This window comes from Ovis aries, chromosome 19 (assembly GCF_016772045.2).
Source record: "Ovis aries strain OAR_USU_Benz2616 breed Rambouillet chromosome 19, ARS-UI_Ramb_v3.0, whole genome shotgun sequence".
Taxonomy (NCBI): Eukaryota; Metazoa; Chordata; class Mammalia; order Artiodactyla; family Bovidae; genus Ovis; species Ovis aries.
The window spans coordinates 60,006,465-60,030,921 of record NC_056072.1 but is presented as its reverse complement, the minus strand read 5'-3'; the positions used below and the strand labels follow the sequence as shown (position 1 = coordinate 60,030,921).

The 24,457-nt window shown below is 51.2% G+C and overlaps 1 protein-coding gene and 1 non-coding gene across 2 annotated transcripts; both read left to right on the top strand.

Moving 5' to 3' along the window:
- The first annotated feature begins 372 nt into the window (after window positions 1–372).
- On the top strand, window positions 373–478 carry LOC114109461 (U6 spliceosomal RNA). Its single transcript, XR_003586147.1, has one exon. It is a non-coding gene; the product is annotated as a U6 spliceosomal RNA (small nuclear RNA).
- A 6,709-nt stretch (window positions 479–7,187) lies between these two features.
- On the top strand, window positions 7,188–11,039 carry LOC121817223 (collagen alpha-1(I) chain-like). The gene is made up of 6 exons (XM_042235946.1): window positions 7,188–8,505; window positions 8,694–8,994; window positions 9,092–9,989; window positions 10,146–10,427; window positions 10,565–10,623; window positions 10,700–11,039. Exons 1-6 carry the CDS (start codon window positions 7,188–7,190, stop codon window positions 11,037–11,039), a joined length of 3,198 nt encoding a protein of 1,065 aa, XP_042091880.1.
- The last annotated feature ends 13,418 nt before the right edge of the window (window positions 11,040–24,457 follow it).

Sequence of the window (24,457 nt, the reverse complement as noted above, 5' to 3'; positions counted from 1 at the left end):
GGTCATACCTGAATGGTCTAGTGGTTTTCCATACTTTTTTCAATTTAAGTCTGAATTTGGCAATAAGGAGTTCATGATTTGAGCCACAGTCAGCTCCTGGTCTTTTTTGTTGACTGTATAGAGCTTCTCTATCTTTGGCTGCAAAGAATAGAATCATTCTGGTTTTGGTGTTGACCGTCTGGTGATGTCCATGTGTAGAGTCTTCTCTTGAGTTGTTGGAAGAGGGTGTTTGAGCATACCTCCACAGGAGATGCTCAAACACAGTTCTGTCTGAGTCTCTGTGGGGTCCTTGGGTCCTGGTGCGCACAACATTTGTTTGAGTTCTCTGAGCATCTCTGGCAGGAATGGGGTTTGATTCTAAATGAGAATTTGGTGCTCGCTTCGGCAGCACATATACTAAAATTGGAACGATACAGAGAAGATTAGCATGGCCCCTGCGCAAGATGACACACAAATTCGTGAAGCGTTCCATATTTTTAAATCTTCCAGCAAACAAAAGCCCAGGTCCAGACGGCTTCACAGCTGAATTCTACGAAAGATTTCAAGAAGAGCTAACACCTATCCTCCTCAAACTCTTCCAGAAAATTGCAGAGGAAGGTAAACTTCCAAACTCATTCTATGAGGCCACCATCACCCTAATACCAAAACCTGACAAAGATACTACAAAAAAAAGAAAACTACAGGCCAATATCACTGATGAACATAGATGCAAAAATCCTCAACAAAATTCTAGCAATCAGAATCCAACAACACATTAAAAAGATCATACACCATGACCAAGTGGGCTTTATCCCAGGGATGCAAGGATTCTTCAATATCCACAAATCAATCAATGTAATTCACCACATTAACAAATTGAAAAATAAAAACCATATGATTATCTCAATAGATGCAGAGAAGGCCTTTGACAAAATTCAACATCCATTTATGATAAAAACTCTCCAGAAAGCAGGAATAGAAGGAACATACCTCAACATAATAAAAGCTATATATGACAAACCCACAGCAAACATTATCCTAAATGGTGAAAAACTGAAAGCATTTCCCCTAAAGTCAGGAACAAGACAAGGGTGTCCGCTTTCACCGCTACTATTCAACATAGTTCTGGAAGTTCTGGCCACAGCAATCAGAGCAGAAAAAGAAATAAAAGGAATCCAAATTGGAAAAGAAGAAGTAAAACTCTCACTGTTTGCAGATGACATGATCCTCTACATAGAAAACCCTAAAGAGGCCACCAGAAAATTACTAGAGCTAATCAATGAATATAGTAAAGTTGCAGGATATAAAATCAACACACAGAAATCCCTTGCATTCCTATACACGAATAATGAGAAAGTAGAAAAAGAAATTAAGGAAATAATTCCATTCACCATTGCAACGAAAAGAATAAAATACTTAGGAATATATCTACCTAAAGAAACTAAAGACCTATACATAGAAAACTATAAAACACTGGTGAAAGAAATCAAAGAGGACACTAATAGATGGAGAAATATACCATGTTCATGGATTGGAAGAATCAATATAGTGAAAATGAGTATACTACCCAAAGCAGTTTACAAATTCAATGCAATCCCTATCAAGCTACCAGCCATATTTTTCACAGAACTAGAACAAATAATTTCAAGATTTGTATGGAAATACAAAAACCTCGAATAGCCAAAGCAATCTTGAGAAAGAAGAATGGAACTGGAGGAATCAACTTGCCTGACTTCAGGCTCTACTACAAAGCCACAGTCATCAAGACAGTATGGTACTGGCACAAAGACAGACATATAGATCAATGGAACAAAATAGAAAGCCCAGAGATAAATCCACACACATATGGACACCTTATCTTTGACAAAGGAGGCAAGAATATACAATGGAGTAAAGACAATCTCTTTAACAAGTGGTGCTAGGAAAACTGGTCAACCACTTGTAAAAGAATGAAACTAGATCACTTTCTAACACCATACACAAAAATAAACTCAAAATGGATTAAAGATCTAAATGTAAGACCAGAAACTATAAAACTCCTAGAGGAGAATATAGGCAAAACACTCTCCGACATAAATCACAGCAGGATCCTCTATGATCCACCTCCCAGAATCCTGGAAATAAAAGCAAAAATAAACAAATGGGATCTAATTAAAATTAAAAGCTTCTTCACAACAAAGGAAAATATAAGCAAAGTGAAAAGACAGCCTTCTGAATGGGAGAAAATAACAGCAAATGAAGCAACTGACAAACAACTAATCTCAAAAATATACAAGCAACTTATGCAGCTCAATTCCAGAAAAATAAACGACCCAATCAAAAAATGGGCCAAAGAACTAAACAGACATTTCTCCAAAGAAGACATACGGATGGCTAACAAACACATGAAAAGATGCTCAACATCACTCATTATTAGAGAAATGCAAATCAAAACCACAATGAGGTACTACTTCACACCAGTCAGAATGTCTGCGATCCAAAAATCTGCAAGCAATAAATGCTGGAGAGGGTGTGGAGAAAAGGGAACCCTCCTACACTGTTGGTGGGAATGCAAACTAGTACAGCCACTTTGGAGAACAGTGTGGAGATTCCTTAAAAAATTGCAAATAGAACTACCTTATGACCCAGCAATCCCACTGCTGGGCATACACACCGAGGAAACTGGAATTGAAAGAGACACATGTACCCCAATGTTCATCGCAGCACTGTTTATAATAGCCAGGACATGGAAACAACCTAGATGTCCATCAGCAGATGAATGGATAAGAAAGCTATGGTACATATACACAATGGAGTATTACTCAGCAGTTAAAAAGAATACATTTGAATCAGTTCTAATGAGATGGATGAAACTGGAGCCGATTATACGAGTGAAGTAAGCCAGAAAGAAAAACACCAATACAGTATACTAACACATATATATGGAATTTAGAAAGATGGCAATGACGACCCTGTATGCAAGACAGCAAAAAAGACACAGATGTGTATAACGGACTCTTGGACTCAGAGGGAGAGGGAGAGGGTGGGATGATTTGGGAGAATGGCATTGTAACATGTATACTATCATGTAAGAATCGAATCGCCAGTCTATGTCTGACGTAGGATACAGCATGCTTGGGGCTGGTGCACGGTGATGACTCAGAGAGACGTTATGGGGAGGGAGGTGGGTGGGGGGTTCATGTTTGGGAACGCATATACACCCGTGGTTGATTCATGTCAATGTATGGCAAAACCAATACAGTATTGTAAATTAAAATACAGGAAAAAAATTATTACAAAAAAATAAATAAATAAATGAGAACTTGCCCCTCCTACCATCTTACTGGGGTTTCTCTGAACTTCGACATGGGGTATCTCTCACAGTTGCTGCTCCTGACCTTGGACATGGGGTATCTCCTCTTGGCCACTTGCTCGACAGAATGATCTCTGTTGATATCCAAGGCAAACCATTCCATATCATGGTAATCCAAGTCTATGCCCTGACCAGTAATGCTGAAGAAGCTGAAGCTGATGATTCTATGAAGACCTACAAGACCTTTTAGAAAAAAGTTGTTCTTTTCATTATAAGGGACTGGAATGCAAAAGTAGGAAGTCAAGAGATACCTGGAGTAACAGGCAAATTTGGCCTTGGAGTGCAGAATGAAGCAGGGCAAAGGCTAATAGAGTTCTGCCAAGAGAATGCACTGGTCATAGCAAACACCCTCTTCCAACAACACAAGAGAAGACTCTACACATGGACATCACCAAAAGGTCAACACCGAAATCAGATTGATTCTATTCTTTGCAGCCAAAGATGGAGAAGCTCTATACAGTCAGCAAAAACAAGACTGGGAGCTGATTGTAGCTCAGATCAAGAACTCCTTATTGCCAAATTCAGACTTAAATTGAAGAAAGTAGGGAAAACCACTATACCATTCAGGTATGACCTAAATCAAATCCCTTATAACTATATAGTGGAAGTGAGAAATTGATTTAAGGGACTAGATCTGATAGAGTGTCTGATGAACTATGGACAGAGGTTCGTGACATTGTACAGGAGAGCGGGAGCAAGACCATCCCCAAGGGAAGAAAATGCAAAAAAGCAAAATGGCTGTCGGAGGAGGCCTTACAAATGCTGTGAAAACAAGAGAAGCAAAAGGCAAAGGAGAAAAGGGAAGATATACCCATTTAAATGCAGAGTTCCAAAGAAGAGCAAGGAGAGATAAGAAAGCCTTCTTCAGTGATCAGTGCAAAGAAATAGAGGAAAACAATAGAATGGGAAAGACTAGAGATCTCTTCAAGAAAATTAGAGACACCAAGGGAACATTTCATGCAAAGATGGGCTCGATAAAGGACAGAAATGGTATGGACCTAACAGAAGCAGAAGATATTAAGAGGTGGCAAGAATACACAGAAGAACTGTACAAAAAAGATCTTCACGGCCTAGATAATCACGATCACCTAGAACCAGACATCCTGGAATGTGAAGTCAAGTGGGCCTTAGGAAGCATCACTATAAACAAAGCTAGAGGAGGTGATGGCATTCCAGTTGAGCTATTTCAAATCCTGATAGATGATGCTGTGAAAGTGCTGCACTCAATATGCCAGCAAATTTGGAAAACTCAGCAGTGGCCACAGGACTGAAAAAGGTCAGTTTTCATTCCAATCCCAAAGAAAGGCAATGCAAAAGAATGCTCAAACTACCGCCAAATTGCAGTAATCTCACACACTAGTAAAGTAATGCTCAATATTCTCCAAGCCAGACTTCAACAGTATGTGAACCGTGAACTTCCTGATGTTCAAGCTGGTTTTAGAAAAGGCAGAGGAAGCAAGAGAGTTCCAGAAAATATCTATTTCTGCTTTCTTGACTATGCCAAAGCCTTTGACTGTGTGGATCACAATAAACTGTGGAAAATTCTGAAAGAGATGGGAATACCAGACCGCCTGACCTGCCTCTTGAGAAATCTGTATGCAGGTCAGGAAGCAAGTTAGAACTGGACATGGAACAATAGACTGATTCCAATAGGAAAAGGAGTACGTCAAGGCTGGATATTGTCACCCTGCTTATTTAACTTAGATGCAGAGTACATTATGAGAAACGCTGGGCTGGATGAAGCATGGGCTGGAATCAAGATTTCCGGGAGAAATATCAATAACCTCAGATATGCAGATGACCCCACCCTTATGGCAGAAAGTGAAGAAGAACTAAAGAGCCTCTTGATGAAAGTGAAAGAGAATGAAAAAGTTGGCTTAAAGCTCAACATTCAGAAAACTAAGATCATGGTGTCCAGTCCCATCACTTCATGGCAAATAGATGGAGAAACAGTGGAAACAGTGGAAGGCTTTATTTTAGGGGGCTCCAAAATCACTGCAGATGGTGACTGCAGCCATGAAATAAAAAGATGCTTACTCCTTGGAAGAAAAGTTATGACCAACCTAGACAGCATATTAAAAAGCAGAGACATTACTTTACCAACGAAGGTCCATCTAATCAAAGCTATGGTTTTTCCAGTAGTCATGTATGGATGTGAGAGTTGGACTATAAAGAAAGCTGAGCGCTGAAGAATTGATGCTTTTGAACTCCAGTGTTGGAGAAGACCCTTGAGTCCCTTGGACAGCAAGGAAAACCAACCAGTCCATCCTAAAGGAAATCAGTCCTGAATATTTATTGGAATGTTAATGTTGAAACTGAAAGTCAAATACTTTGGCCATCTGATGAGAAGAGGTGACTCATTTGAAAAGACCCTGATGCTGGGAAAGATTGAAGGTGGGAGGAGAAGGGGGCGACAGAGGATGAGATGGCTGTATGGGATCACTGACTCAATGGACATGAATTTAAGTAAACTCCTGGAGTTGGTGATGGACAGGGAGGCCTGGTGTGCTGTAGTCCATGGGGTTGCCGAGAGTCTGATATGACTGAGTGGCTGAACTGAACTGGGAAGGCTTTATAAAAAGCTGAGGAAGGAAGAGAAGCAAAAGGCAAGGGAGAAAGGGAAAGATACACCCAACTGAATGCAGGGTTCCTGAGAATAATGCAGAGAGAAAAGAAGGCCTTCTTAAATGAACACTGCAAAAAAGTGGAGAAAAACCACAGAAGAAAGACTAGAGAGCTCTTCAAGAAAGATGGAGGTACGTCAAAGCTGTATGCTGTCACCCTGCTTATTTAAGTTATATGCAGAGTACATCATGCAAAATGCAACGCTGGATGAAGCACAAGCTGGAGTCGAGGTTGCCGGGAGAAACATCAACAACCTCAGACATGCAGACTAGACCACTCCTACGGCAGAGTGCGAAGAGGAGCTAAAGAGCTTCTCGATGAAGGTGAAAGAGGAGAGTGAAAAAGCTGGCTTAAAACTCACCATCAACAAAACCAAGATATGGCATCTGGTCCCATCACTTCATGGCAAACAGGAGGAGAAAAAGTGGAAGCAGTGACAGATTTTATTTTTTGGGCTGCGAAATCACTGCAGATGGTGACTGCAGCCATGAAATTAAAAGATGCTTGCTCCTTGGAAGGAACACTATGATAAGCCTAAACAGCATATTAAAAAGGAGAGATATCACTTTGCCAACAAATGTCAGTCTAGTCAAAGTATGGTTTTTCCAGTAGTCATGTATGGATGTGAGAGTTGGACTAGAAAGAAAGCTGAGAGGCAAAGAATTGATGCTTTTGAACTGTGATGCTGGAGAAGACTCTTGAGAGTCCCCTGGACAGCAAGGAGTTCAAACCAGTCAGTTGTAAAGGAAATCAGCCCTGAATATTCATTGGAAGGACTGATGCTGAAGTTCCAGTACTCTGGGCACATGATGCGAAGAGCTGACTCATTGGAAAAGATCCTGTTGCTGGGAAAGATTGAAGGTGGGAGGAGAAGGGGATGACAGAGGATGAGATGGTTGGATGGCATCAACGGACTTGAGTTTGAGCAAACTTGGGGAGATAGGGAGGGAAGAACAGGGAAGCCTGGTGTGCTGCCGTCCATGGGGTTGCAGAGTCCAACATGACTTATCTACTGAACAACAACAAATACTGTTCTATCTGTTAGGTGATACTGACGACTCCACAGGAGCATATGTGGTGATGGGGTATCAGAGAAAATGTAAACCAAGGCAAAGACTGTTCTGAAGACTCAGGGGAAGGCCGCCTCTCAGGACCCCCGTGTGACGCAACAGTGCTCACTGGAGAACGTTTGCTGTTTACCCGTGAACTCTTTTCAGAGGCCTGGGAGGAGATGAGGGGGCACCGAAGGGCTGGACAGCGGGGCGAACGCTCCATTCTGGTCCCGAAAGGACAGGGCCGGTCCGTGACGTCAGTGCCCGCCGGGAGCCCGGCTCCGACGGAGGCCACCCGAGGAGGGCGGCAGGCTTTCGTCCAGGATCCAGCGAAGTCTGGGGAAGACTCGCGCAGAGCTGCCTCCGCGGGGGCGTCTGCGGGTGCACCCGCCTCGGGGGCGTGGCCTGGAGGCCCGGGCGCTGGAGCAAAGCAGCTCAGGCGAACGCCGCCCTGGGCTCCTGGGGCGGCCTCAGCGGCGGAAGCGGGGGCCCCTCTCCTGCCTGCCGCAGTCCTCAGCTCAGCCCGGGCCTCCGCCCGGAGCAGCGGCCGCTCCGCCACCCCGGCCTCTCCCGGGCCTTCCTGCTGCCCTGAGGCTGCCGTGCCGGCCTCGCGCGCGGGGAAGTCAGCCCCGCGTTCTCCGCCGCGGGACGGTCCCGACGCCGCGGCAGTGCTCCGCGCGGCTCGCAGGACGACGCGGGGTCGAGAGAGCTACTGCCGAGCCGGCGCCGATCAGCTCTCGCTGCGCGTCAGACCGGAGGCGGCCTTCGCACGCCGGCCCGAGCGACTGGACCCCGCAGCCCCGCGCGCCCGGAGCACGCGGGCTGGCCCCGGCTGCGCAAGTGCAGGGCGGTCCCAGCTCCGCGGTGGCGACGCCTCTCCAGGCCCCCTCGAGCGCCCGGGAGGGGCCGCCGCCGCCTCTGGCTCCCGCCTCCCGCCTCCCCGCGGGGCCTCGGGGCTCCGCGCCCGGCAGCCCGGCCGAGACCCGCCAGAGTCGGGGACAGCCCGGCGCCTCCGCGCTCGCCCCCGCCCTCCGCCCGAGGAGGCGGCCTCTCACCCGCGGGGACGCCCGGCCCGGCCAGGCCTCCCTCCCCGAGGGCCGCCCGCGACCCCACCAGGCGCCCCGGGGTCGCTGACCGCACCGCCGGGAGGCGGCCACCGGCCCAGGCTCGAGCCCCGCCCCGCCGGGTCCTGCCCGAGAGACGCCGCCTCCCACCAGCGCCCTCGCGGGGCGCAGGGGCTCCGGGGGCGCAGGGGCTCGGGGGGCGCAGGGGCTCGGGGGGCGCAGGGGCTCCGGGGGCGCAGGGGCTCGGGGGGCGCAGGGGCTCGGGGGGCGCAGGGGCTCCGGGGGGCGCAGGGGCTCGGGGGGCGCAGGGGCTCGGGGGGCGCAGGGGCTCCGGGGGCGCAGGGGCTCGGGGGGCGCAGGGGCGCAGGAGCGCAGGGGGGCGCAGGGGCTCCGGGGGGCGCAGGGGTTCCGGGGGCGCAGGGGCTCGGCCTGGGTGCGGCCCCGCCTCAGAGCCGCGCCTCAGACCCGAACCTCCTCAGAGCCGAACCGCCTCAGACCCAAGACCTCTCTGTACCTGAGACCTCAGACCCGAACCTCCTCAGAGCCGAACCTCCTCAGACCCGAACCTCCTCAGACCCGAGACCTCTCCGCACCTGAGACCTCAGACCCGAACCTCCCCAGACCCGAGACCTCCTCAGAGCCGAACCGCCTCAGACCGAACCTCCTCAGAGCCGAACCGCCTCAGACCCGAACCTCCTCAGAGCCGAACCGCCTCAGACCGAACCTCCTCAGAGCCGAACCGCCTCAGGCCTGAGACCTCTCCGCACCTGAGACCTCAGACCCGAACCTCCCCAGACCCGAGACCTCCTCAGAGCCGAACCGCCTCAGACCGAACCTCCTCAGAGCCGAACCGCCTCAGACCCGAACCTCCTCAGAGCCGAACCGCCTCAGACCGAACCTCCTCAGAGCCGAACCGCCTCAGGCCTGAGACCTCTCCGCACCTGAGACCTCAGACCCGAACCTCCTCAGAGCCGAGACCTCCTCAGACCCGAACCTCCCCAGACCCGAGACCTCCCCAGACCGGAACCTCCTCAGAGCCGAACCGCCTCAGACCCGAGACCTCCTCAGACCCGAACCGCCTCAGACCCGAACCTCCTCAGACCCGAACCTCCTCAGACCCGAACCTCCCTAGACCCGAGACCTCCTCAGACCCGAACCGCCTCAGACCCGAACCTCCTCAGAGCCGAACCGCCTCAGGCCCAAGACCTCTCTGCACCTGAGACCTCAGACCCGAACCTCCTCAGACCCGAACCTCTTCAGGCCCGAATCTTCCCGGACCTGAGAACTTCTCGGACCCGAACCTCCTCAGAGCCGAGACCTCAGACCCGAACCTCCTCAGAGCTGAGACCGCCTCACACCCAAGACCTCCTCAGAGCCGAACCTCCTCAGAGCCGAACCTCCTCAGAGCCGAACCTCCCCGGACCTGAGGCCTTCCTGGACCGGAACCGCCTGGGACACCTCGGCTGCCCTGGCCTAGGCGGGAGGGGCGCGCCCCGGGCCCTGCTGGACGGCGGCAGCCGCGGAGGGCCGGGTGAGGCCGAGGCTGAGAGCGCGGCCGGCGGCCGCCCCGCCGCTTGCCGGGCCCTCCCTCCCTCCGCCGCGGGGCAGCCCGGGGCTCCTCCCGGCCCGCGGCCCACTCTGGAGCCAGCCCCCTGCTTCCGGCCCCCGCCCAGCCCAGCCCGGAGCAGAGGGCGCCCAGCCCGGCCCCTGGCGCCCCGGCCGCGCCCCGAGCGCCGGCCTCCCCAGCTGGGGGCTGGCGTCTGGGCCGCAGAGCAGGGGTGGAGTGCCGCGGGACGCTGCTGCCCGCCGATCCCGCCTGCAGGCCCCGGGCCCCGCCACCGGAGCCCCGTGGCCGCTGGGGTTCTGCAGCCTCTGTCCTCTGAGGCCTGCATGGTGGGGCGAGGGGCTGAGTGCCAGGTGCCCAGATAACGGGCCCACGCCGGCCCCTGGGCAGGGCCGCTCCTGTATCACCCTTTCGGCGCCATCTGTGCTTTCGCTCAGCTCCCCCCTCACCCCCGACCTCTCCCCCAGCCCCCCGAACCCTCTCTGACCCTCCTGTCTGCTTACCTGCAGGGTCCAAGGAGCCGCCGGGGCACCCCGAGGAGTCAGCCGTGGAAGGACGGCGGCCTCCGGGAGGTGGACGCGTGCGCGTGCAGGGAGGCAGCCACGTGGGCGCTGGCCGTGCTCACCCGGCCCCCTCGGCAGTCGTGGGCCCTGCCTGTGCCTACTGTTCCCTCTGCGGAGCCCGGCACGGAACGGACCCCGCCTGCCGGCCTGACCGCAGGGCCCCCTGGCTGGAGTTCCCCGACCCTGTGGTTCCCGCGGGGGGCCCTTTGCCAACCACCCTTGGATGGGGTACCCCCCTTCCGTCTGGGCCTGGGGCGTCTGCAGCTTTGACCCCCTCGTGGGGAGCCAGCCCTCAGGCCCTTGGTTTCCCAGGGTGTTTCCTTACCCTGTGGGACCCCCACCCCCATACTCCTCACTCCTTCCAGCTCCTGCTACGGGTGCCCCAGGGCCTCGCCCAGATTGGCTGTGTGGGAGCCAGCACTCGGTCCCCTGGACCCCCAGGCTGTTTCCTTACCCTGTGGAGCCCCCACCCCCATACTCCTCGGCCCCTCCAACTCCAGGTGGGGACAGCCCCGAGCCCGGTGCCCAGCGCGGGTGGCAGCCTCCGCCCTGCTCAGCCCGCCTGACTGCAGTGGGGAGACCGTCCAGAGCTGCTTCCACGTGAAGATGACGCTGGAAGTCCTTCCCTCGGGAGGGCTGTCCAGGTGCAGCATTTGGGCCCCCAAGCACTCTGCAGCCCAGAACTCCGCCCTCTGCCCCCTTCCCCCTGCGTGGACCCTCAGCCGGATCCCCGGGGCCCCGCCCCCACGCCCACGCTCCCGGGCCGCCCCGCCGCCTCTAGCTCCGAGACGTGCCTGGAAACCATGCCCTCCGGTGCTTAGGGGCCGTGGCGTCCGATGAGCCCTGCTGTGCCCGCTGCCCAGATACCTTCCGGATCTGCAGATCTGGAGCACAGCTGGGGCGCACGGGCCATTCTTAGTAAACGTGTGATAATGAGCGTCTTACATTCAGGGAAACGATGCTGTGCTGCCAGCTGGGTTCATGCTTCACTCCTTAGAAAGACCCAGCCTCGCTTACATGCGTACACTTCCATCCCGTTTTCGAATTTGTTACCAAAAGTTTTTCATGTTATTATTTCCTACTCTGTTGATTATCTGTGCTATCCCACTTTTCTTCCTCAACATTTCATATATTAAAAGAAGAAACCTTAATGTAGGTCTCTTGGTTTTATTGAACCCACTGTTCACTCAGCAATTCTCTTGCGTCTTCTGAAGGCGCTCTCTGCTCCCTGTATTCACTGTGGGCTGATTGTTTCATAACCCCATGTAGGTGGCGCTCGCTCAAGTCATGTTTAGCCTTTATTCTTTCCTAATATAATTTTTAATGCTGTAAAATGTTCTTTAAATGTATCACTTGAGATGTATTCCATAGTAATATGTGATGTTTTATTTCTGTATCTTCTAAAACAATTCTTACTAAGGGGAAAATCAAGTAAATATTATTTGTCTTCTTTCTGCCAGCAGACAAACCAGAATCTTCTTCATGGTTCTGCCTCATAGGTCTGTCTATAAGCCTCCAATTAGTGTTCTGTTCACCACAGGTGTTATAATGGAGTACTAATGAAAATGAAAACAATATTCATATAAGGCAACTCGAAGGTTAAGTGGAAGTTACTCACTTAGAATATTCATAGACTGTCGTATGTGCGCTTACCATTGAAGCTACACTTTCTCAAGCAGCGTTTTGTACAACATCAATCTCTGAAACAGAAGTATTTTTCTTTACTGATTCCTAGAGAAATCATTAAAAGTGCATTTTGAAGGGGGTAAAAACGAAATGCTCAAGTTGCTTGATACAGTTTTGGAATCTGGAATAATCGCTATGTTAGAAGGTTGTTAAGCTTGAAGAACCCACGTCTCCTGGGACCTGAAGGTGATGGTGTTCAGTCCTAGCTCTGGAAGCGGTTTCTTTGTCAAGCGTGGAGGTCAAGCCTGCTGCTCCTCATGGTGCCCCAGCCCTGGGCTCTGGACGGTGCTCCTACAGAGGGTGCACGGGCCTCACTCTCACTCAGCTGAGTTGTCTCTTAGACAGGATGCAGACAGTGACTTTCTCTTTTTGCACTGATTGCAAAAGTCTGGACAAATCTGAGACACTTATGGTGACGGGTGCCCAGGGGACCGGCCCCTCGGGAGGCCACAGAGGGTGGGCGTGGCCTCAGGTAGCTAGGCTGCTAGGCCACTTGTCCCAGTGTCCCAAGGACCAGCCTGGACTGGGTTGTCACCACCGTCCACCCCAGGTACATCAATGCCCAGAGAACAGCAAACGTCGCCTGCCATCTGGGCCAGGGCCCTCGGTGGAGTGGCTTGTCAGCGGCTGCGGGCCACAGAGACCCACAGCTCCTCCACACCCCACACCCCCATGGTTTCCTTGCCCCTGCTTCCTGTTTGTGTTTGGAGAATTTCAATGGTAGGAGTAACAGGAAGAATGGACGCCCATGTACCCTCCACCTACGTGGACTGTTCCTCCTATGAAGTCTTTAATTTCTGTCTCTAGTCACATAAATATTCTTACAAGTGATGTCCCCTGTGTCTGTTCCTCAGTCCCGCTCTCAGTCTGTCCTTTCCCCACTAATCTGGTAACGGTGTCACAGTAAATTACGGAGGCCTGACCCTTCCTCGTGCGTCTCTACAGAATGAGGGCGCTGTCCTGCACGGCCGGGCCGTCATCGCTCCTGACAGTACGCAGTCTGCAGAGCGTATACACATTCCCAGCTGGCCTTAGAGTGTGGGTTTTCCTTAAGTGTTCAAAAGTGTGTGTTTTTTAATTTTTTTCGATTTAATTTTCTTACTTTAAAATTTTATTTTTGCCTAACAGTGTATTTTATACCTGGCTTTTCTGGGGGGAAGGGATTAGGGTAGATCATATGGTCATTTGCATATCCTATTTGGAGAAGTGAGAGTTCCTCACTTTTCCCCTGGGTTGGGGCTGTGCTCTTTGAGTGCGCATGTTTATAGAGAGCTCTTTAGATTTTCCACAGAAAAGTCTTTTGCTAGATGCAAGTGCTGGTTAAATATTCTTCGTGGCTTTCTCCCCTTTGGCTGCCCTGGGTTCGTTGCTGTTCGGGCTTTGTCTAGCCGAAGCTTGCAGAGGCTTCTTTTCCTTGCAGCGCAGGAGCTTCTCGCCGCCGCGCCTCTTCTTTCTACCGGGCGTGAGCTGGAGGGCTTGTGGGCTTCCGTCGCTCAGTAGCTGCGGTGAACGGGCTTAGCTGTCGTGGGATCTTCCCAGAGCAGGGACCAGACCCGTGTCTCCTGCAGTGACAGGCAGATTCCTTACCACTGAGCCACCAGGAAAGCCCTCTTTGTGGTTTTTTAAATGGCGTCTGCTGGTGAACAGAAGTTTTTCATTTTATAGAAGTCTGATTGGTCAATATTTTTTATTAGTGCTTTTCAATCTGTTTAAAATTATTAAGCCTGTTTAATTCTTTGTCTGCTTCCAAGTCACGAACATATTCTCATATCTTTTTCTTGGAGTTTTATTGTATCGCCTTTCATGTTTCCATCCCAAATCAAGTTTCTGAACACACTAACTCTCAGCTTTTGGCACAGCACATGCTGTATTTTAGCAAACGTTCCTGCGTACTTAAAAAATTCTTCAATTATTCGGTATAATATGCTACATATGTCAACTAGGTCAAGTCAGATAATTATTTTGTTCACATCTTCTATTTTTTCATGTCTTGTTGTTCTAGTACTTATTGAGAGAATTTAAATCTGTGGTTTTGCAATTTTCTATTTTTCCTTTTAGTTCTGTCAATTGTTGCTTTATATTTTAAAACTATGTTATTATGTGTTTTATTGTCTGGACTATTTGTCCCGTTTACTCTCATAGAGTGTCGCACTTGGCGTTGCTCAGTGCCTCTTGCAGTAGAGTCCGCTTCGTCTGGGGATTTGCCTGCTCTTTTATTTAGTGTTTGCTTTCCTTGCACTTTGCGCTGTTATACTCAAGTGTGTTTCCTGAGAGCTTGTCTGGAGGCTCCAGCAGGGGAGCGCATACTCGTATACGCTTGACGGGAGTCTGGTCCTCCTCTATTGGGAATGGCCATCCTCTTTGGCCGAGTGAGCAGCTTCAGGAGGGACACACATGGGGCGGTGAGGGAGGGTGGGGACATGCACCTGCCCAGCCAGATCAGCTGAGTCAACCCTGCGGTCACTGGGGTGGCAGCTGCTGCAACCAGATCGCCCTCACGTCCTCAGAAAGCTTTGACCCCAGGCTCGTGGTCTGTCTTTTAGCTGGATTGTTTAGTCCATATGCATTTAACGTGGCCCCTCATGCGGCTGCCCTTGCCCACCATCCCACTGTGCTCTCTTGTCCCATACCTCCTCCTGCACCTGTTTAAAAAATCTCTCCACTGTATCTCGTTATTACCTTTAAAGTATACTTCAGTGTATCATTCTTTTGGCGGTTACTCTAAAGATTAAAAGGCAGTTACTCTAAAGATTAAAATACAGACCCTCCATTGATTACTGTCTACTTGGTACAAGTATTTGCACCTGTTTCCAAACCATGCAGTCCAACTCCAGTCTCCCACTTCTCCCTTGCGGGCTGCTGTTAGCTGCTGTAATGTACTCTGCACTCCACGTCTCTGTTATAAACTTGACAAGACAGCGTCAATTGCTTAGCCCTAAATAATCACTATTTTTATGTTTTCCATTTGTCTCCCGTTCCTGATCCTTTCCTTCCCGAAGCTCCACGCCTGCAACTGGCATCGTTTTTCTCTCCTTCCTGTGTCTCTTTGGCTTCAGGCTCTTGTGAATTACTCGCTCAGCTTACGTTTGCCTGGAGAATGTCTTCTTTTGGCCCTTCACTTTTAATGGATATTTTGCCAACCCTTTTTTCTAAGTTGGCAGTTATTTTTTTCTTTAGAAAGTAAAGCATCCTTTCATTTCATTTTCTAGTGGGAGTCTAAGTCAGAAGGAAGACTTGGACACATTGGACAACTCTGAGAGCAAAGCACGTGGCCACCCACACTGAGATACTCACTACAGTTAGTTTCTGTTAGGGATTGTAACCTGATTCCCCTGCTGGCGAATGTAGCCTGTAGTAAACCAATTCTTCAAAATTTATTGTTGTTGTAAACCCAGCAAAGTTTGTGGACTTACTCTCATGCGCACACGGTGAAGCAGAGCCCCATGTGTGTCCGTCAGGTCACCCTTGCTGAGTGTGTGGCTCACTTCTACATCCTTGGCTAATCTTTGGTTTGCCTGATCCCTCGTTTTCTTAGAGAGGCAAGCATTGAGTATATAGGCTTTATCAAGTTCAGCATTATTCCTTGCCATTCTATTTTTCTGAGAGTTCTAACACTTCAGAATATACTGAAATCTTATCAAACCCTTTCTCTGTAATCTGCCAAGTACAATTTTGTGTAATCGTTAAGGTAGTCATTTTTTGTCTTCTGTAGTTTAACAATGTAGTGAATGATTTCATGTGGAAAATTGTCTTTGCATTGCCGGGGTAAAGTACGTCTAGTCATAGGTTTTCTCTTGTAAGACATTTTGCATTTGGTTTGTTCCTGTGCTATTTAGGATATTTTACACGATGGGGAAATAACCTAGATGTGTTTTCTTGTGTTGACTTTACCAGTTCTGAATATAAGGTAATAATAGCTTCCAAAAATTAATTTCAAAATTGTCCTCCTTTAAAGAAAGATTCTGGAGTGTTCTTATGAAGAAGTTTGGGAAATTCATCTGTGAAACTGTCTGTGCCCGGGGCTCTTTAGTAGTAAGGGTGCCACCATTTTGCTTATGACACTTGCTTACCTGTTGCGGTTCGTGAACTGCCTTTGTAGTTCTGTGCTTTGCTTACATGTGTCTTCTCTCATCTCTCTTAGTCTTCCCAATGTGTTGTGTATTTTTTAAAAAGCAAATACTGCTTTGGTTTTTCACCTTTTAAAATCACTTCATTAGTCTATGTTTGGGGATTTTGTCTTCGTATTTTTTTCTTTCATTTTGTGCCCTTGGCTTTCTTCTGCGGCTGCCTTTCTAACTTCCACTGGAGCTCTCGGTCTCCGTGATGAATCGGAAGTGATACGCGTGTCTCAGAATTCCTCTTCAGCGGTGTCTCGATGACTGGGCAGCTGCTGCATCTGCTATATCTGTTCTGCATGGTGGAGAGGTCCTCCTGCCTGGTCAGGGGCCAGCTTCCATGGCCCACCCCGTGCAGTGATGTCTGGGTGGACATTCAGACAGTCAGTCCTGACCTCTGGCCATTCTTATGCCAACTTTGAAGGCTTTCCGCGTTCCTGTATGCAGTGTGTTATTTTAAATTCGCTCTTGTTACTTCAACTAGTGTATTTTTTAAGGAAGTGTCACATATTAAGTATAATCACTAAGGTACTTGAGAATTTGGCGCCTCTCGCCATACACTGGATATACACTAGATGTAGTGAGGTAGAACAGCGTGATGAAGCTGGCTGACGTCACTGTCTCTGCATGTCTCTCGGCCCCCGACTGCCCGCCAGCCTGGCTTCCTGAGTGAGAGAGACGTCAGGACGGGCATTCGGGCCGTCCACCCTGCGCCTGGCTCGCTCTCTGGTGTCCTGAGGACACTGTTGTTTGCGACCCTAGTGTTGCAGAGCCTGGGCCGGTGGAGGCTGCACCTCGGATGCTGGACATAGGAACGCACTTCTGCCATCCCCCCGCGCCGGCTCCTCATGCACAGTTCACGCTCCATCTGGTGCACACAGCTTGGAAATGGAGCCGAAATGCAGCCCTGGGAGCCCCCGTGTCCCTCCGCTCCGGCTTCTGACGTGGGTTCCCCTTCCTGCTCTGTCTCCTGCGGGACCCCGAGGCCGGCTGGCCCTCGTTAGTCTTTGTTTCTTGTTGGTTAGTTGCTCAGTCATGTCCAACTCTTCACAACCCTATGGACTGTAGCCCGCCAGGCCCCTCTGTCCATGAGATTCTCCCGGCAAGAACACTGGAGTGGGATTCCATGACCTCCATGATCTTCCAGGGGATCTTCCCAACCCAGGGATCGAACCCACGTCTCTTGCATTGGCCAGCAGATTCTTTATCACTGAGCCCACCTAGAAGTACGGCCCTCACTAGAGCAACCCCCAAACATGACCCCCCTTGTCGGTCACTTCCACTCACTGTGACCGACGCCTGCCTGGGCCAGCCCTGCCCTACTGTGAGATTCAGAGTGGGGACAAGCCGAGGTCCTTCCCTGCTCTGGGCTGCCCCAGAGACCGCGTCTCCTGGCTCACCTCCTCCCCGCAGTGTCAGCAATGGGCCATGCTGGGGAGACTGGAGGCTGGGGAGGTGGGAGAAGCGGCCTGACTCCCTCTCTGCCCCCCGCCACCCCTGCTCCCCTGGGCTGCCCTGCCGAGGCCGGGTCCCCTCTGATGTCCTGAATCTCAGGCCGGAACATCCCCTCCTCCCATCACAGTGCTGAGACTTCCTGCTGGTGGCTCATTGTCCCACAGCTTCTCAGCGCCTCCCGAGTGACCAGTGCCCAGAACTAGGCCCCTCAGACCCCAGGTTACAGGACCTCCAGGGCTTGTGTCCTATAGGACAGGCTGAGGGCCTGGATGGGGTCCTTGCAGGCTGAGGCACCTTGGGAAGGTGAGGAGGGAGCTTCAGAGCCCCACCTTGACTGCCTGCTGGTCACCATTCCCTGCGATGGGGGCGCTGGGGGCCTGGGTCCGGCTGCCCCAGCAGCCTCTGGAGGCGTGCCCCCTCGCACACTGGCTCATCGCTCATCTCCAGCGTGGACAGCGTGGCTCATGGGGTCACTCAGTGAGCAGATAGGCCCACGGGTCGGCTGGATCACCAGAGGCTTGGGGCCGGGACCCTGATACCTGTGTGTCCAGCTCTTCATGCGCCTGTCGAGGCCTTGACCAACTCAGGCCACAGGCCACTACAGGGTGGGCAGTGTGAGTGCTTCTGCTGGGCGGCCGATGCTCCCAGTGGTGTGACTGTGCCCCGAGGCACTCGGTGTCGGCCAGGGCAGGAGCTGGAGAAACCTGAGGGACACAGCTGACTTGGATCAGCACCCTCTGCAGAGCTTTACGGGGGTCAGGAAGTCAGGCGGGAAACCGAGGCCCAGAAGTGTCAGGACCCACTCACTACATGCCAGGAAGTGCTGGAACCAGGCTTCAAACCCACGGTCACCATACTCACCCAGGGCTCTGGTCGGTTATCATCCCCGCCCGACCTGTTGGTCTGAAAGGGGACGTCTTCTCAATCAATGCAGGACTGAGTCGTTGGCAGAAGAGCGTTTATCTTGGATTTAAGGGGAGTGTTTCCAGTGTATTTACTTTTTTTAAAAAAATTATTTTTCGTTGAAGGATAATTGCTTTCCAACATTGTGTTGCTTTCTGCCATACATCAGCCTGAATCAGCCATGGTATACATATGTCCCCTCCCTCCTGAACCTCCCTCCCACCCCTCTGGGTTGTCACAGAGCTCTGAGTTGAGTTTCCTGAGTCATATGGCAAATTCCCACCAACTGTCTGATTTTACATACGGTAGTGTAAGCTTTCGTTGTATGCTCTCCATCTGTCCCAGCCTCTCCTTCCTTCCCCCCAACCATGTCCATAAGGTTGTTCTTTCTCTGTCTCCACTGCTGCCCTGCAAATGTTCATCCATACCAGCTCTAGATTCCATATTATGCGTTAATATATGATATTTGTTTCTCTCTTTCTGACTTACCTCGCTCTGTATAAAGGTCTCTAGGTTCATCCACCTCATTAGAACTGACTCAGATGCGTTCCTTTTTATGGCTGAGTAATGTTCCTTTGTATATACACCACAGCTTTTTTAATCCATCCATCCGTCAATGCACATCTAGGTTGCTTCCACGTCGTGGCTGTTGTAAATAGTGCTGCAAAGAACATCAGGGACATGTGTCTTTTTCAATTTTGGTTTTCCTCAGGGAGGCCTGTCATGCTGCAGTCCATGGGGTCACAAAGACTTGGACACAACTTGGCGACTGAACAGCAACAGGGTATAAGCCTACTAGTAGGCTTGCTGGGCCTTATGGTAGTTTCTTTCCCAGTTTTTGAAGGACTCTCCATACTGTCTTCCATAGTGTCTGTACCAATTTACATTCCCACCAACAGTGCAAGAGGGTCTGTTTTTTCTCCACACCCTCTCCAAAAATTATTATTTGTGGGTTTCTTGATGATAGCCATTCTGTCTGGCCATTCTGAGTCTCTTGATGAAAGTGAAAGAGGAGACTGAAAAAGTTGGCTTAAAACTCAACATTCAAAAAACTAAGATCATGGCAGCCGGTCCCATCACTTCATAGCAAATAGATGAGGAAACAATGGAAACAGTGACAGACTTTGTTTTGCAGGGCTCCAAAATCACTGCAGATGATGACTGCAGCCATGAAATTAAAAGATGCTTGCTCCTTGCAAGAAAAGCTATGACAAACCTAGACAACATATTAAAAATCAGAGACATTACTTTGCTAACAAAGGTCCATCTAGTCAAAGTTATGGTTTTTCCAGTAGTCATGTATCAGTGTGAGAGTTGGACTATAAAAAAAAAGCTGAGCGCCAATAAATTGATGCTTTTGAGCTGTGGTGTTGGAGAAGACTCTTGAGAGTCCCTTGGACTGCAAAGAGATCAAACCAGTCTGTCCTAAAGGAAATCAGTCCTGAATATTCACTGGAAGAACTGATGCTGAAGCTGAAACTCCAATCCTTTGGCCCCCTGATGCGAAGAACTGATTCATTGGGAAAGACCCTGATGCTGGGAAAGATTGAAGGCGGGAGGAGAAGAGGGCGACAGAGGATGCGATGGTTGGATGGCATCACTGATTCAATGGACATGAGTTTGAGCAAGTTCCCAGAGTTGGTGATGGACAGGGAAACCTGGCGTGCTGCAGTCCATTGGGGTCACAAAGAATCAGACACAACTCAGCTACTGAACTGAACTAAAAAGGAGCGATATTGAGCAGGAGGGGCAGGGCCCCGGGGGAGGCAGCAGGTAAGCTGTAAGTACAGGAAGCATGGGGCAAAGGCTGGGCTCAGGCTGCCTCTCAGGGCTCAGAAGGAACACAACTGATGGAGAAGGAATATTTGAAGAAACGGTGACCACAGTTCTCCAGAATTAAAACTTAAAAGATTGAAAATCACCAGAAAGAACAGAAGGAAGCCCCTGCCCTCTACTCACGTGATGAGACTTATCATCCTCAGTAGAAAGAAACCTCTGAACCTCGCGGTATATTTGCATCTCTGAAATAAAGGGTTAGCTTTCCACTCCTGGGAATGAAATTACATACTCCTCAAATTATCCTTTGAATTAACGCAAATCTTGAAATTCTTAGAATTAAAGGAAACCGCTCTACATACAAAGTTACAGGATACGGCAAAAGGGTGCCCCGAGGGTGAGACACTGATCAGAAACCAGGGGTGTTGGGAGGAAAAAAGCTCAGCGTCCAGGTCGGGAAAGTGGGGCACAGAGGAATGTGACTCTGGGGAAGCGACGAGAAGGACATCCGGATGACCACAGAAACGGGGCTGCCAACGCGTGTCGTCGTTTGATCTTCCCAAGTGGAGAGCTGGTCCTGAGAGGGTAGTTCAGACACCTTGAGATGAGAAGGACGGGGAAAACGGTGTGTTTCCAACCAGACTGTGAGCAGGAAAGATGCCGGCCACTCCGCTTACCACCCCCGGTCCCCCTCAGGACGCGCCCGGCGGTCCTGCTGGAGCGGGACACGGGACCAGCCTGGGAGCTACACAGACACGCGGACAGACAGACAGGACGGCTCTGAGGAGGAGGAGGCACGTGGGCGAGGCCCTGGTCTGAGAACCGCATGGCGGTGGGCTCCCTCACGGACCGCAGACCCGCTCTGAGAGAGGCCAGCCCCCAGAGATGCGGACGGGGTGGGCAAACCACCCAGGAAGCTGTAGGAAACGCCGCCGTCTCCAGGCAGAGGCCCCAGAGGGGGCAGCCCAGGAAAACAGCAGCCTGGATGGAGAGCACCCGGCCCATCGCTCCGCAGCGGCCTGTGACAGGGGGCGTGGCAGGGGCGTGGCGTGGCGTGGCGTGGCGTGGCGTGGCGTGGCGTGGCGTGGCGGGGGCGTGGCGTGGCGGGGGCGTGGCGTGGCGGGGGCGTGGCGTGGCGGGGGCGTGGCGGGGGCGTGGCGGGGGCGTGGCGGGGGCGTGGCGGGGCGTGGCGGGGCGTGGCGGGGCGTGGCGGGGCGTGGCGGGGCGTGGCGGGGCGTGGCGGGGCGTGGCGGTTCTCGCTTCGCTAGGGGGCAGCCTCCCCCGCCGCTCCCTCAGCCCCGTCCCGCTGAGAGGGGAGCCCGGCAGCCAGCAGGCCGCAGCCAGCAGGCCGCAGCCACAGGCCTCCGGAAGCCGTGTCCAAAGTCCCGCCTCCCGCCTCCCTGGCCTCTCTGCTCCTTCTCTGCAACTTCCTGGGAGTCTGTAATTTCAAAATTTTTTAAAAATCACTGATTATCACTTCAAGCCGTATCTCTCAGGGCTCCATACCCTTGGACACGCAGGAGAGGATATACGTCATCACGTCGTGGCCAGCTGGGTGACGTCCCAGCACGCGTGACGTCAGCAGACGTCACACAGTCGTGAAGAAGTTAGGATTCGAGGGTAAAGTTGGAGCCGTTTCCTTTAGAAATACAGGAAGTGGTAGACGGAGGGCACACCCACTGTGTTCAGCGCACTTTCAGCCATGCAAACACACCCCGTGTTTCTGGGCAGAAAAAGCTCGCTTCCAGGCTTCAGTACCTGTCAGCCGATTTCCACCTCTGCGAGCCCTGGGCTCCTGAGGCCAGTGAATTGGGGCAGCTTCCTGTCGGGGGTGGTGGGGCGCCCAGGGTTCCAGCCCCTTAGCTGCAGCGGGCCCCACCCCCGACTGAAGCCAACTGCCCTCTCCCCACACCGTGCCCATCAGAACAGCCCCTAGACCTCTCAGACGTTCTCGAGGGATGCACGTCAGTTCCGTGAAGCACCGCCTCCAGAGAGGACCCTCCCCCCAGCCTGCGGACAGCGCTGCCCGCGGTCCTCACCTGTGGTGGCCGACTTCCCGCCCGGGTACCCTGGACTCCCTGCCCGCACCGTGGCTTCCCTGGACATTCCGGTAGACCAACCCTTGCTACACCCTCTGGCCTGCTCCTCTCCCCCGTTTCTCACGACTCTGCAGCTGGGCCGGCCACGTCTTCACCACCCCTCCTGCCTGTTATGCACCGAGCCCGTATCTCTGAACTGACCGAGAGAGCAAGTCCACCACAGTAATGCAAAGGCAAGAAGGGAGTTTATTTCTAGTGCGCTAGGGCTCAAGTCTCATCTCACACAAGGGAATCCAACAAGAGCCCCGAACAAAGGAGTCTGGCGGCTTATATACAGGCAGTTCTTTGTCTCAGTTACAGGAGTAGCTGGCGTTACATGATTGGCCAGGCAGGATGAGCGCATGTCCTGTCTCTTTCTGGTAAACATGACTCAGGTCCTAGAGCCCGTCGTTTGGTCCCTAACATTCCCCCCTGTCCTTAGATCATATAGAGGAATCTTCCTCTTGGTCCTGAGACACAGTTTGATATTGTTGTCGAAGCACCAACAGCTGTGCTGTATTTATGCGTCCTTTACAAAGGCTACAAGTCTATTGATAGTACGTGGGCCAAAGGTAAGCATTAGTAAAAGTACTAGCAGGGGTCCCAGCAAGGTGGAGATTAGGGTGGTCAACCAAGGGGATTGTTGAAACCAAGACTCAAACCATTCTTGTTGAGCCTCACGTTCTCGTTTACGTTGGGCTAGTCCCTCTCTCACTTTGGCCATAGATTCTCTAACTATTCCTGTGTGATCAGCATAAAAACAACACTCTTCTCCTAGGGCAGCACAGAGTCCCCCCTGTTGCAGAAAGAGCAGATCTAATCCACTTCTGTTTTGCAGAACTACTTCAGATAGGGAAGTTAAAGACGATTCTAAATAACTAATAGATGGCTCTATACGGGTGATGTCCTCATCTATGGCTGCTCTCAGGGAGTTAAATCCTTGGCTTTGCAGGGACAAAGCTGTTATTCCTGTTCCGGCCCCGGCTATTCCAAGACCGAACATAGTTGCTATGGTTATGGCAGTAAGAGGTTCCCTCTTGACTTTGTAAGCTCTTTCTTGAGGATTTAGGGTCAATTTTTGGGCCCAGCAATCATATATTGTTTCCTCTGGTCGGTACAGAATCTTTGGCACGACTGCTACCATAACACAGAATTCCTCTTTGGGGTCAAAGATTGAGCTGTGTAAGCATGGAGTCAGCCCCGTGTGTGAACAGACCCACCATCCTCCCATCTGTGGTATTAGCCACCTGGCTACGGGCAAGTCCGTAGGCTCAATGACCTGCGCACACAGTGGAGACCTCCCTGATAACACCTTGCCCATACATAACCCTTTTCCCCATACCTCTCTCATTGTAAGGCCTACTTTTTGTTTTCCCCATCGACACTGAGGAGGATCGGTGCTGTTGGCCAGGTCGTAAGAGGCGTTGAGGCCTACTGCCTCGTAATAAGGGGGAATTAAGTTGTAACATAACCAACAGGATTTAGTTGCCTCAGGATGGGTTTGATTTAAGGTAGCATAAGCTGCCTTTACTAATTTCCATAGTGGATCTGTTTGTCCGAGTTTAGCAAGGGGGCCCACCTCTGGGTCTTTTGTTGGTCCCTGGGATGTAGGTAGTGAGGTTGTCGGGTAGAGAGTTGCATGGACCTGTTCAGCGGGGTTTGGACCGATACTATATATTTGTACCAGTTCTAAAACTTGACTCACAACAATGATCCCATTATAAGTAGTCAGGTCATTTCTGGTCTGAAGTCCCCATGATATCCCGTTGACCCAGGCCTTCCCTTTTTTTGCTTTGTCAATGTTAAACCTTATCTTTACCTGGGCAAAGTTATGATCCTTTTCCCAATTGGAGTACGGAGGTACGGGTCCTACAAATGAGAAGTTAAGCAAGTCCCAATTTCCTACATCCCACCGTCTATACCTTGGAGTCTCCGACCCATCATTGGAAGCTACGCAGTCCCAAGATTTACAATAAGAGTCCTGTATCCCCCCACGGATCTTCCAGTTATGCCTGGGTGCACCTGGACATGCGCAGAATGCATGATTCCGGAGCTTGCCCCTCTTCCAGGGTACATTTACCACCGGCTTAAGGCCAAAGTATAAGTCTGGCCACCAAGTATTTGGTGGATGTATTGCGGTGGTGGAGTTAAGCATCTCACGTGTTAGTCCATTTTGCAGTTTTAGGTGATTCTGACAGGTTGGTGCGGGTTCACGCTGGCAGCTTCAGAGCAGAGTAACATGGTC